Below are 14,462 nucleotides of genomic sequence, written 5' to 3' on the forward strand. Positions count from 1 at the left end.
CTATTATTGACACTCAGAACAATTCTTGGTAAAACTGTCGTTCTCCTTCAACGTCTGTGTACTATGTTCTTGACCTTCCTTCTAAGTTACCATAATTAAGATTGACATAATACTCTTTCTTTCTCTAGACAGTTTTTGTGGCTCAACAAGGCCAGAAGGCATTTATACTTAGAAACCAGAGACAAGGGAAGAGGTGATTAAAATAGTGCAAAAGGCCGTGAATCTGCAAAACTACATTAACACAGACAGATGCATTAACCCCAAAAAATATTTTATTTGAGTAAAAAGCAGTTACTGACCCCTTCAAACAGCACCCCTCTTTTCATCTCTATCATAAGATAAATCAGCTTTGAAAGTGCAGATTGTAACATATGGGGTGATGTTTTCAATTCAGGCTCATGAGAGCCAAGTGCACAATGCATAAGAGCTATACAATGAATAATGCCATGATTTATAAAACACTAAAACTTTTACATCAAGACCCTTTTATCAACACCGTAAGATACTGTAATTCCATGTGTTCATGTATTTGTTTCTTTTTGAGTGTTGCTTGTGTGTCCATACAGTTAAGCACCCATTTGTCTCCCTTTGCAAACCCTTCATTTATAGTCTTTTTGTGTTCAGCTGAGTTGCTGTGGTACTAGGCACTGCTTGCAGAGCTGCGATGATGGGGCCCATTCACTAGGCAGTGCCCGTCTCACTGCGATGACTGTGCGGTGCAGACTCCTCAGTACTCATCATGTATAAACTTGGCTATTGTGCTTAGCTGGATATTGGACGTTCCCTCATATATGGAACCTAAAAAATGACAGAAGCCAAAGAACAGATCATTCTCTTAGAGCAAGTGCAAGAAGAATACAGGTAATTGTATCAATCTCAAGCAATGGAGACTGCCAAACTCAACATACATGCAGGCTCCGAGAAACCCACTTAGCTCACTAATCGCAATTCAGAGTTCACATGTCAAAATTTGGCTTATCTGCTGCAAGAAAACTGGCTTTGTGGAAGGGAGCTACTATTGGGAATGTGACCACTTCACAATAGTAATGACACCTGACATTTGCACATTAAAAGATGCACCATGCCAATAATGATCGTCCAACAAGTCACCACAAGATGGCCCAATATGGTCAAAAACCTGTTTGGTAAGACTGCAATGTGGGAATTCAAGGTGAAATATGTTGCCCTGATTAAATATTCATAAACGCATTTATGAAAATCCAAATTTTAATGGGAAGATTGAAGCTTTTCTGAAATCAATTGAGGCCACTCATCGTCTTTAATATATTCTGTTTTAAAGACTGCTCCGACAAATCAGTCTGAGGGTAGGAACTTAATTTTTAGCCTTCAATTTTACAGAACGTTTGGAATTTTCATGTTTACATTTTGGTTCTTTGCTCATTCACACTTTAATCTGTTAATGTTATTTCATTTTCTAAGCAGTCGTGGACCCTTTGAGTTGACTTTGCAGACCCCCAGGGGCCCTAGGACCACAGTTCAAGAACCACTGGACTATGCAATGAGATATTATGCACATACATTTGATCCCATCTCTACTCTACGACAGTCCACTTAACCCATAAGCGGAATTACATTTGACACGAAGAATAGATACAAATATTTATTACAAAACAAAAGCATTTTAATTTAATGAAGAAAAAAAAAAAAGGTTGAAGCTAAGTTATAGTTTGGAAAACTTCATTTATTTCTATACAAACCCAACTTGAAGTATGAAAAACTTTAAAAATTCCAAAGTTATAGTTCCAACTTAAATTTATAATTTACGCATTACCTTCAACTTATTATAGGTCACGCACTTCCGTACACAATCTTGCCACCTAACTTGCCACACTACATTAACTATAACTTGCCCTTTCTCCATGCACTGGTTATACCATTGCATATTAAATAACTTACAGCATGTCAAATCATACCATTCACATGAGATGGCATCTCAAATTACATCATTTATGAGAACACAGTGCATGGTACAGAAGGCTAATTGTGACAAAGAAGGAAGGGAACAGATGGATGGAAGAGGAGAACGGAAAATGATCAAAGGAGGAAAGGGTGCTAAAAACAAAGGAAATCAGTAAAAGCTCAGAAAAGATTGGAAATTCAGGAAGTACTAAAGATAGTAGGAAAATGATGAGAAATAATGGATTGAAGGAATAAAGAAACCAGGATAGAAATGGAGACGTAGACAAGAAGGCGGAGGAAAGATGGGGGAAATGGGGAAATAATAGTAGGGGACAAAGAAGCAAAAGAGAAGTTGCTCACCGATCTTGCAGTCACGGTAGTACTTCTCGATGGGATAATCCTTTGTGAAGCCTACACCGCCCATCCACTCAATACATTTGCTTGCTGTTAGAGATGCCACCTTGGAAAAGCAAAACAAGTGGTTAACACAGGGAAACATTTTCTATCCACCCAGTTCTGTGAGAGTGGAACCCATCCTGCATGTACTTATCACTTAGAAAGAGAGGAACCTTTCTGATGTATCTATTACTGAAACAACCACTATCCTGCGACCTATTAAAGATGTTGGACCTCACCAAATAACCTATATTTGAGGAAACCGCTACCCTAAACAGCTACAGAGGGCGAGCAATCCAAACCAACTGTCACAGATCGAATGAGTAGCCAACCCAACTGCAATTGAGAACATACCTGTCCTGTGCAGTGATCAGAGGGTGGACCTTCCCTTTCCATATATCCCCGAAGTAGCCATCAACTATTGATGGACATATCCATACTATGGACCAATCCTTAAGGAGACAGAACAACTTGTCTGAGTATCTGAAATGCTCTTAACCTAAGTGACTACCACCGCAATGCAGCTAACCTATGCAGAAGTCTTACAGGGGCAGCCACTCTATGCTTCTATCACAGAAAGGCAAACCTATGTACCACGTATGTATGAATATAGGGCAGAGGCAGCTTCTACTCAACACTCCTGTCACAAAGCAAAAACCTACTCTACATAGTTATCTGCCCTTTGCACCTCTTGCAGGTGGGACTCCTATCCATTGTACATATCACAGAGGGGACACCTACCTTATGCACACATCAGAGATAGCACCCACCATCTGAACACTTATCTGTCAGAAGGGACAGATGCAAGGTTGGGCTACCCTATTGTATTGCACTGTGTTGGAGCTTTGTATTGTGCAATTGTCATCATTTCCTGGGCAAGCTTTTGAAAATGTACAGTTGGAAGGGTGATAGATGTAGTATGCACTAGACGAGAGATGCTTGGTTAGGTGGCATGAGGTTAGAGAAGACTTCATAAAAGGGGCAACATAAATAGCAGAGCATATACTGTAGTGTTGTGAAGAGTGTGAGACTGTATAGCTCATAATATGAAGTTTGTGTTTTTAATGATTGGTAGAACCATTTTTGTAAATGCATTCTGGAATTGAAGGCAATAGTCAAAAGACATTATTATAGCAAGCACTCTGTTCCAAAGAGTAGCTGTCTGGACATAGAAGAGGGACTCAAACAATGCAGGGTTGAGTCTTTTTAATTGGAGGTACAGTCAATGAGGCAACCCTTGAGCAAGTGTAGGGAAAAGAGACCAGGTGCTACGTGGAACCAAGTCAGAAGGCTGAGAAGTTGTCTTGCAGCTACATTTTGAGTCCTGTGTAGTTTCCCGAGTATTAACAAGGGTCCCCTGAAATAGGGATTATTAGTGTAGTCAAGGTTGGAGAGCACTAATTTAACGATAGCTTGGACATTTTGCAGGAACTCTAGGCATGGTAAAATTCTTCCAAACATCTTATCATATGGAAGATTTGTTTGGCCATTAGGTTTGATTTGTGGTAGAAGCGATAGTTTGGAAACCATGTTATGTTACGTTATCTAATTTGTAAAAATGGAAAATACCCCAAAAGCATCCAGGGCTAATGACATGGGAGAACAGCAAGACCCAGGCAAAGAAAGCCACACCTGTTGAAAGAGACAGATTTTGAGTTTGTCCTTAACAAAGCTGTACTTGCTGTGGTCTTGAGTGAGATCGGTAGGGGTTCCATAACTTTGAAGCCAATTAAAGATGGAACGACCGCCCATCCAGGTTTTGTTATGCTATGGAATGCCACAAGCAGGAGGACTGTTAAGGGTGGGCTGCTAGATCTGGAATTTGTTCCTTAAATAGATCCCAAGTTGTGCAGAGCTCTGTGCACCAGGCAGAAGGCTTTTAACTCAACACCTACCTCTAATGTGTGATGCATCAGCCTGCAGTACATGTGAAGCACAAGTTACTTACCTTCGGTAACGCTTTTTCTGGTGGATACAGTATCTGCCTGTGGATTCCTCACCTTCTGACTACCCCCTGTGCCAGCATTCCACGGAAATTCTTTCCTAGCTCTCCCACGACGAGGACGTCATATATAGGCCTGGGCGGTAAATTCCGTTCCGCTCGCGGAATTTGCGTAATTTCGCGTTCCGCGGAGAACGCGAAATTGCTAAAAAGTCTGCTTTCCGCGATTTCGCGAAATTTTTGCTTGTTCGCGATCTCAAAATGCGTGTTCGCGAGATATTTCTCCCCGAGCACGCAAACAGCAATTGTGAACAGGAAAAAAGCATTGCGAACAAGCAATTCCGCGTGTTCGCGGAATTTCTGCGTGTTCGCGGAGATTTTTTACCGTTTCGCGGAGATTTGCGTAACGCAATTCCGCAAATTCCGCCCACCCCTAGTCATATAGCACAACTTCGCTCGCGACTCCGAATGACGTCATCGGAGCCATAAGAAAAACTCGTCGGCGTGCTGACGTCAGTTCCACCCATTTTTTCTGTGCCACCGAGGCAAACGGGTGGTCTGACACATTTTCACATGTATACGTAGTATACAAAATATATACACACAATTGCAAAACCAATAAAAGCACAGAGAGAAAGCAATAGACCAAGCATTTCCCACTATTAATACATAAGCATGATTAAGACATATTTAAAAAAACACTCATGATAAACAGTTAAAGCATCTTTTTGGTAGAAACAGGTGGACAACGGGGAGGCGGGTGGGACAGTAAGGAATCCACAGGCAGACACTGTATCCACCAGAAAAAGCGTTACCGAAGGTAAGTAACTTGCTCTTCTGATGTATGCTTCTGCCTGTGGATTCCTCACCTTCTGAATAGAATCCCAAAGCCGTGCCTCTACCGGAGGAGGGTGTCCACCTGACTAGACCAAAACATCTTGCAAAACAGATCGAGCAAAATGGCCATCCCTCCTAACCTCCGAATCTAAGCAGTAATGCTTTGCAAAAGTATGGAGGGAGGCCCAAGTTGCTGCTTTACAAATATCAATAACAGGAACACCACTAGCCAAAGCAGAAGAAGACTTAGCTCTAGTGTGAATGAGATCGGATACCTTCAGAAGAGTCCTTCTTGGCCAAGGCGTAGCAAATCTTGATGCACAAGATAATCCACCTGGAGAGAGTCCGCTTGTGCACAGCCTTGCCTTTCATCTTCCCAACGTAGCTCACAAAGAGCTGATCATCCAGTCTCAGATCACTTGTTCTGTCCAAATAAAAGCTGATAGCTCTCTTAGGGTCCAAACGATGAAGTCTCTCCTCCTCCTTGGAGGGGTGAGGGGGAGGATAAAAGGTGGGTAAAGTAATGGACTGTCCCATATGGAAAGGACCTTGGGAAGGAAAGCAGCCCTGGTCCTTAGAACCAACTTATCTGCATGAATGGTCAAGAATGGAGGCTTCGAACTAAGAGCCTGAAGCTCACTTACCCTCCTAGCCGAGGTAATGGCAATCAAGAAAACTGTTTTAAAAGAAAGAAGCCTCAAAGGAAAAGTATGAAGAGGCTCAAATGGAGAACCCATTAAAAAGGTAAGAACGAGATTCAAATTCCACTGAGACATACTGAAAGGAGTGGGAGGAAACTTATTTGTAAGGCCCTTTAAGAACCTCATGACAATGGAGGACTTAAATAAAGACGGCTGGTCTGGCAAACATAGAAAAGCCGACAAAGCCGACAAATAGCCCTCAACAGTGGCCACAGCACAACCCTGCTGGGCCAAGAAAAGCGAAAACTGAAGAACATCTGACAAGTGGGCCTTTAAAGGATCAATGGACCTCTCTTCACACCATTTAACGAATCTAGACCATCTGGAAGAGTTAACAGACTTGGTGGAGTGTCGCCTGGACAATAAAATAACATCCACCACATCCAGCGGGAGGGAGATGGAACTCAGGTTGTCCCATTCAATCTCCAGGCATGAAGGCGCAGGCACTGGTGGTGGGGTGTAGAACCTGCCCCTGCGACTGCGAGAGGAGGTCTGCCCTGAGAGGAAGACGGAGCGGAGGTGAAGAAGATCTGTGTACCACACCCTTCTTGGCCAATCTGGGGCGATCAATATGACTTGGGCCCGGTCTTGATGAATCTTCCTCAGAACCCGAGGAATCAAGGGTATGGGAGGAAACGCGTAAAGGAGTTGTGAGCTCCAATTCAATTGAAACGCGTCCCCCAGCGCTCCCTGCATCGGATACTGGAGAATGCAGAACAACGGGCTGTGCGCGTTCTCGTGGGTGGCAAACGGGTCCAACCAAGGAGACCCCCACCTCTGAAAGATGTGATGGACCAGTTCTGGATGAAGTCGCCACTCGTGATCGGCCGAATAATGCAGACTGCGACTGTCTGCACGAACATTCAGCACACCGGCTAGATGATTTGAAACACACAAATCTGATGGTTCTGAGCCAAGGATCAGAGTCGCAGAGCCTCTCGACAGACTATACGACCCTACACCTCCCTGTTTGTTGATGTACCACATCGCGGTAGTATTGTCCGTCAGGACCTGAACCGACTGACCGCGAAGGGAAGGAAGGAAAGCCTTTAGTGCCAAACGCATCGCCTGCAATTCCAGAAGGTTGATATGAAGCAACCTTTCCTCTGGAGACCAAAGACCTATGACCTCCAGATCCCCCAGATGAGCACCCCACCCTAGAGTGGAGGCATCCGTGATCACTGTGGTCACAGGTGGAGGAAGCTGAAAGGGCTTTCCTTGAGACAGGTTGCCCTGCACACCCCACCAAGTCAACACCGCTGCAGATTCTCTTGAGATTCTGACCTTCTCCCCGAGATCTCCATTGTGTTGATACCACTGCCTGTGGAGACACCACTGGAGGGCCCTCATGTGCCAGCACGCATGACTGATCAACAGTATGCAGGAAGCGAACAGACCGAGCAGGCGTAGAACCTTCAGGACTGGAACAATCGCTCCAGCGTGAAACAAAGGAATCATCTCCTGAATGTCGACAACCCTCTGCGGAGGCGGAAATGCCCCACACACAGTAGTGTCCAGTATTGCCCCTATGAACAGGCAGCGCTGAGAAGGCACCAGGTGAGATTTGGGTACATTTATTGAGAAACCCAACTTGAACAACAGTCGCAACACCAACTCCGGAGACTCTGCTTTCAACAGCCAGTCGTCCAGGTAGGGGAAAACAGGAACCCCTGACCTTCCGAGATGTGCTGCTACCACCGCCATCACCTTCGTTAAGACTCGAGGTGCGGAAGTCATACCAAATGGAAGAACCGCAAACTGGTAGTGTTGCGATCCTACCGATGCAAATTCAGGATGGGAAGAGGAAAATACGCATCCTGCAGATCGATGGACCCCATCCAGTCTTCCTGTTGCAGTGCAAGAAGAACCTGAGCCAAGGTCAACATTTTGAACTTTTCCTGCCTGAGGTAAAGATTCAAAATCCTGAGGTCCAAGATCGGCCTTAATCGACTGACCTTTTTGGGGATCAGGAAATACCGGGAGTAGCATCCTTGTCCCCTTTCCTGCTCCGGAACCACCTCTATCGCACCTTTCTGTAACAAGGTAAGAACTTCCTGCTGCAAAAGCAGTAAGTGGTCCTCTGAACACAAACCCTGGCGAGGAGAGTAAGGAGGAGGAAACTCTAAAAAAAGGGAGGGCGTACCCATTCTCTACAAGATTTAAAACCCAACGATCTGAAGTGATCAGTTTCCAATCTTGCAGAAAGTGGGACACCCGACCCCCTACCGGACCAATATATTCTAAGATGGGGGATCTAGAACTACTTTCCTGAAGTACAAACGGTGGCGGGAGGAAGAGTGGAGGAGGAGGAGGATTGCTGTACGATTTGTACTAAGGATTCTGCTGCTGCTGGCCCTGTGGAGTCTGCTGGCGGCCACGCAAGGAAGCAGCTCTTCCAAAACCACGATACCGCTTGTAGCCGTATCCCCGGGACTGCACCTGGAGGCCCGGAGACCTTGCAGTAGCTCTGATATCCTTAAAACGCTGCAAGGGAGTCAGCCTTTGAACCAAATAGTCTTGACCCATCAAAGGGGAAATCCACAGAGTCGCTTGAACATCAGGAGAAAATCCGGACAATCTAAGCCAAGCTTAGAAGACCCCATCAGACGAGCCACAGAGTCAGCAGTGTGCAGGCCCGATTGTATCACCTGACAGGCCGCAGCTTGAGAATCAGAAAGGGCCTCCAAGAAATTATTCCGATCCTCTTCAGGCAACTTTGGAGCGAGCTGCTTGACTGAATCCATCAGAGCATGGATATACCTCCCAAGAAGACAGGTTGCATTAGTGGACTTCAGAGCCATACTCGCAGAAGAGAATACCTTCTTTGCTGCCTGCTCCATTTTTTTAGAATCCCTATCACCAGGTATGGTAGGGAAAGAACCAGAAGATTGCTTCGAACAAGAAGCCTGAACCACCAAGCTTTCTGGTGATGGATGCAAAGACAGAAAAGCCGCATCCCCAGGAGAAGGCCTGTACCCTCTTGAGATGGAACGAGAAACTGCAGGAGCAGACAAGGGCTACTGCCAAACTTCCATTATAGGCTTCGTTAAGGCATCATTAAAGGGTAGCAGTAGCTCAGAGGCTGAAGAAGTTGTATTAAGAACCTCTGTAAGGATATTAGATTTTTACCTCCGCTGAGGGAAGTTGCAGATCAAGCAATTCAGCTGCCTTCCTTATTACTACGTGATAAGGAGCAATGTCTTGTAATACTCCAGCCTTCGGGATGAGAGATCATACTCAGGAGAAGTATCCAACCCACTGTAAGCCCTCAAACTCGTCCACAGACTCAACACTTTCTCCCACCTCCTGATCCTGTGCATATTCCTCCTCCTCAAGGAGTCTGTGCCTCTCTCCTAGAGTGCTATTTAAGAATCGGTGTCGGCGGCGCCAAGCTCGGCGCTGGTGAGGACATCAATGGCGTCGATGGAGGAGCCTCAGCTTCAAACCTCGGCGTCGATCGAATTCGAGGCGGCGCCGACTTGACAGCCGAAGGAGTCCGCGGAGCCGGAGTAGAAGACCTCGGCGCTGGGAAATGCCAAGCCGGAGTCGACGGCAAGAATGGCACAAAGGGTGCTTGAGCATAGTGGTGAGGCAAATCCAAGTTAAAGGCCAAAGGACCCACGGGGCCCGAAGGCGCACCAGATGTAGTAGAGGCCCTGGCAAACATGCCAAACATCGCATTAAGAAAATGCATAGAGTCTGATCCAGGAACAGGAAAAGAAGGATATGGATCCATACCTTCCTGAAGCAGAACCACCTGAGGCTGAACCTGTGCACGGACGGCGCCCGCACAGGTGAAGCCACAAGGCTTGGGGATGACTCCCTGGGCGTCGGAGACATAGCAGGAGCTAGAGAACCTTCATGCGTCGAAGAGCCCTTCGACGCTGGTGACCTCGGAACCAGAGATGGAACCGGCGTCACCCGTGGAGATGGAGTTGGAGAAGGTGAAACAAAGTCCTGTCTTCAAAGTCACTTAGCTGGAGAAGGCGACCTCAACCTCGAAGCCCAGACCTTCGAGGAACGGCGCCAAGAGCCAAGTCTCCTCTTAGACTTCTTATGTTTTCTTGACTTTGAAGTATGAGAAGACAACGACTTTGTTCTTTTACGACCCCTCTTCTCCTTCTTGGCTCTGGCTATAAACAGCTTAGCCTCACGCTCCTTAATGGCCTTCGGATTCATCGGCGTTGTGTTCCAACAATAAGCACCAGAGGCAATCATCATGTGGGTCAGTGATCGACATGTGACTGCCACACTCTCTGCAGGGTTTAAACTCAGACTTCCTAGAAGTAGCCATTAAAAATCGTCGAGGATACACAGTTTTCGCTATAGAAAATGGAGAGCCCCTAGAAAAACTGTTACGCGTCGACGGTGCGGAAAAAAGGGAACTGACGTCAGCACGCCGACTAGGTCTTCTTATGGCTCCGATGACGTCATTCGGAGTCGCGAGCGCAGCCGTGCTATTAGGACGTCCTCGTCGACGTGGGAGAGCTAGGAAACAATTTCCACAGAATGCTGGTGCAGGGGGTATTCAGAAGGTGAGGAATCCACGGGCAGAAGTATCCTTCAGAAAGGTTCGAGCTGGACTGTAAGGAGTAAGTATCAGCATCCTCCCTGATTCACTCCTATAAACTGCTGCTAGCACCATTCCCGGTAGGTGGGTGTGGGAGAGGAAGGTGTGCGTTTGACAACATTTTGAAATACTGTTTGTCTCTGAGCACCACTCCTGTTCATGAGACAGCGTTATTTTAAACAAAATGTTTTAATCAAATGCCAATAAATGCAATTTGGGTGTATCCCATGCGCATTGCACGATTAAGAAGCTGTCCCTTCTCCTGTCTGCAACGAGTATCATGCTGAGAATGGCATACCTCCACAGGTAGGTAAACAAATGCGAGTGTTTTATGCCGATGATATCTTAATGACATTATCATACTCTAAACGCTCCATTAGAATAATTATGTTTCTGATATTCTCCTTCTCACAATTCCCTGCTTACAGGTTTATTAAATCTAAATGCAAAGTATTACTTCCTGCTATGTTCAAGATGTAGGCCTACAATGGAGGAGTACCCTACCAATGAATGCAAACCCATCTGAAATACTTAGGTATAATTTAATAGGTGACTGGAGAACAAGACCATAAAAAACACAATTAATAGAGAAAACATCATACAACTTCTCAGCATGGTCTAAATTACTGAGGCAGAATCCAAATAATTAAAATAATGGTTGCACAATTCTTAGCAGATGTTTTTGCTGTGATTAGATGAGGGGAAAATTAAATCATTTGTTTGGGGAGACACTAGACTTGGATTAAAAGTATTGAAATTGGAAGTTGTAACTGCTGCTGGAGGTGTACGACTCCTTTACATGCAATCTTGGTCTGCATGCTGGAGATATAATCCACATGGTAAATTCTAGTCTCAGCCTATCAAACACTTGAATCAATCAATCGGGGATTATAAGCACACTACTCACCCGTGAGGGTCTCAAGGCGCTGGGGTGGGGGGGGGGGGGTTAGTCGGGGTGAATCAGCAGGTTCAATTCAGTAAAACAGCCAGGTCTTCAGTGCCTTCCTGAAGGTGTTCAGGGAGGGGACCCATCTGATGTCGGTGGGGAACTTATTCCAGGTCTTGGCTGCGATGTAGGAGAAGGATCTACCCCCTGCTCTGCCGATGCGTGGGGTTTTGGCGAGGAGGAGGTTGGTGGAGCTGTGGTCTCGTTTGGGTAGGTGGAGGGTGACTGTCATTGAAGTATTGGGGTCCGGTGCTGTGTAGGCTTGTAGGCGTAGGTGAGAATCTTGAAGGTGACTCTTTTCTCGATGGAAGCCAGTGGAGCTTACGTAGGTGTTGGCTGATGTGTTCGTGTCGAGGGATCCCTAGGATGAGTCTGGCGGCGGTGTTCTGGATAGTCTGGAGCCTGCGTTGTAGAGACTTGTTGGATATCGACGTAGAGGGCGTTTCCGTAGTCCAGTCTGCTGGTGATGAGGGCGTGGGTGACTGTCTTCCATGTCTCGGGGGGATCCACTTGAAGGTCTTACGGAGGATGCAGAGGGTGTTGAAGCAGCTGGAGGTGACAGAGTATTTTAAGAATACTCATAACTTTCATTATGGTTCTCCCTTCCCCAATGAGGAGCACGTTTTTCCGTGATTATAGGTGCAAGGTTTCAAGCTGTTTGTGGGTTTTACACGAGGCATATGTCCTTGAATTTAGTGTCCGGTTTCCCCCAATTGCAATTGGGAATTTCCTGTATGGAATATATTTAAACCTCCCACTGGTGATGTAAAATCTCTATACATGTGCTTCAACACCGGTATCTCTCTTCAGGTTAGTTGATGTGCAAGCCAGCATGATTGAAGAATTAGATGACCGTTTTGAATTTGGCAACCTAGCACAAAAAAAAGTGCGGTTTGTTTAGAATCTTAAAATAGCCACATTTCCAGCATGCCTTTCCAATCCCCCGATCATAGTTCCTTAAAATGTCATTACAGTCTTCATCCAAGTACTAAATTGATAGTGTTTCCACCAGTGTAGAACAGTAGCAGTTGATCGAAAGAATAAATTGTCAATAGGGATCCGCTATAAGCTTGAAAAGCCAAAAAGAAAGGGTTTGTGCAGAGTCTGGGCAAATTTAACTTCGGACAAGACCCTCTGGTGCACTTGGCTGGAGGATAGTGGTACACAAGGCCTGCAGCTGAGTGACAGTGGAGAAGTACACAGACCTGTTTATGTAGGCCCCAATAGCCAGCAGTTTGGGGTTACAGATATCCACCTGATTTAGGAAGGTGAGCAGGTTACTATTCCTTGGCAAAACCCCATATCAGTAATCCTTCATTTCAAGAATTCCTAAAATGAAGTTAGCCTGATGAAAACATTAATACAATGTTTTAATGGAAAAAGTAAATGTTCATTTTAAAGGATAGCATGACAAAGAGGTAAGAAAGTACAAGCATTGGCGAAGCCAATAGGTTTCGCCTATGCAAAATCGATTGGCATTTTCAATGTTTTTTTACATGTTGCACAGAAGTGGGGGCCGCTGTGCAAAATGGCTTAATGTAATGAATCACTGACCGTACCGTAGGGTTTTTTCTCCCTTTAAGCCATGTTGCACAGCAGCCTACTCTGCTGTGATCTCTGTAAAAAAGACAGCACAGGAGGGGCTTGCGGGGGTTCAACCAACATGAGGGGAGAGTGAGGAAATACATTGGAGAGAGGGAGAATGTGCCTGAACACATCTGAAAGCAGAAAGGCGGGGGGAGGGGGGGGTTAACTGACAACAACGGTGGGTAGGGGGGGTGGGGGGGTCAGTGAAAAACAATGATGTTGTGGGAAACATGGGTAATGGTTAAGGGGAAGGACTACCGTACAACTTGGTTTTTCTTTGTAAATCTGCATCCATGCAATATCGTTGCACTTTACTAAGTGTATGACAAAAACTTGCTCTGTGCTGACGCAGGTTAGTTAATTTTGGCATTGTGGTACACACTGCGCTAATACTTACAAGAGAGGGATCTCGGCCAGGAAAAGACAGCAAGCTTCTGCCTCTGCACAAAGAGTGCATAACATGGAATAGTGGTGTAAGCATACCACACGGACGCCCCTAGCCTTTCCAATATCCTCCAAGCAGGTGAGTAGCTCAGTGCAAACCACACACAGCAAAGCACGAGCCATTCATTTTCATATGTTTCTGGCGCCCAAACATTTTACAGGCCTCAGATGATCCGACAGAGTCCTACTCTGGTATTGACCAGTGGTGGCTGGCAGGGAACAGGGGTGGCGGGCAGCGTTGTGATTGATTTGAGCGCCATAGTTTGGTGCTCAGACGGGGAATGGGAGTCTGGGCAAGTTCCTCACCACGGTGTGTAATGCAGCCTGGTAGGGAACATGCAAAGTGCGCCAAACTGTTTGGCCGACCCAAGACAGCTGGCCAAACTGCCATGCACACTTAGGGAGTGCAAACCACTCCTACTCCTGAGACCCCAGCCTCCCCGCCCTAGCCCAGCCCTGCAGCTACCAAAAATAAAATAATAGCAGCTACCAAAAATAAAATGATAATAACTAAGTTATTATCATTTTATTTTTTGGTTTTCACTGCTTTAAAAGCAGTGGGGCGATGCTCCTCCGCCTTAACGCAGGAGCCGCCTCTGGATTGGCATGCTTCACTATTGTTGAAAGCAACATTTATACAGAAAAGCTCTATTTACTAAACAGCTTGGACCCTAATCTGGTATTGGATTCTAGGACAGCCCCAGTGATAAGCAGCCTCACCAGTGATTTTAGCAGGTCATGCAGAGGAGAAAATCAAATATAGCTCCAAATATTTCCTGCTGGGGAGTTTTTCAGTAAAAAAAAAAAAAAAAAAAAAAAAAGATACCCCTAGTTTTTCCTCTCGTTCCTTAACGGTTAATTTCACGGCAGCCCCTTTTAATGAACCGGACAAGTAATATAAATGCACACACAGATATATTCATATACAAACATGAACACTCAAGCAGGTATGAGCAAAGTGTTAATATAATGAACATCAATGGCATTTATTTGAATATTTATTAAACATTCTAAGCCCAATTGCATTTTGTTAATCTGTGTTTCAACACATGCAAAGTACTAGTTAGCTCAAGGTTATGATATTCGGAAAATTTCTCTAAAATCACTGATCATTCCAGG

General features: G+C 45.4%; 1 protein-coding gene across 1 annotated transcript in view; it reads right to left on the reverse strand.

Annotated features, from left to right (window-relative positions):
• Positions 1–254: 254 nt before the first annotated feature.
• The window catches only part of ACADSB (acyl-CoA dehydrogenase short/branched chain), a 226,382-nt gene continuing 212,174 nt past the window's right edge, over positions 255–14,462 (reverse strand). Inside the window, exons 10-11 of the mRNA XM_085601734.1 lie at positions 2,281–2,380; positions 255–798 (exon numbers count right to left, since the gene is read on the reverse strand). Coding sequence (XP_085457860.1) covers positions 728–798; positions 2,281–2,380 — 171 coding nt within the window. The 3' untranslated portion in view covers positions 255–727. The remainder of the gene's footprint in view (positions 799–2,280; positions 2,381–14,462) is intronic.

Source organism: Triturus cristatus, chromosome 1_2 (assembly GCF_964204655.1).
Source record: "Triturus cristatus chromosome 1_2, aTriCri1.1, whole genome shotgun sequence".
In the NCBI taxonomy this organism is placed as follows: Eukaryota; Metazoa; Chordata; class Amphibia; order Caudata; family Salamandridae; genus Triturus; species Triturus cristatus.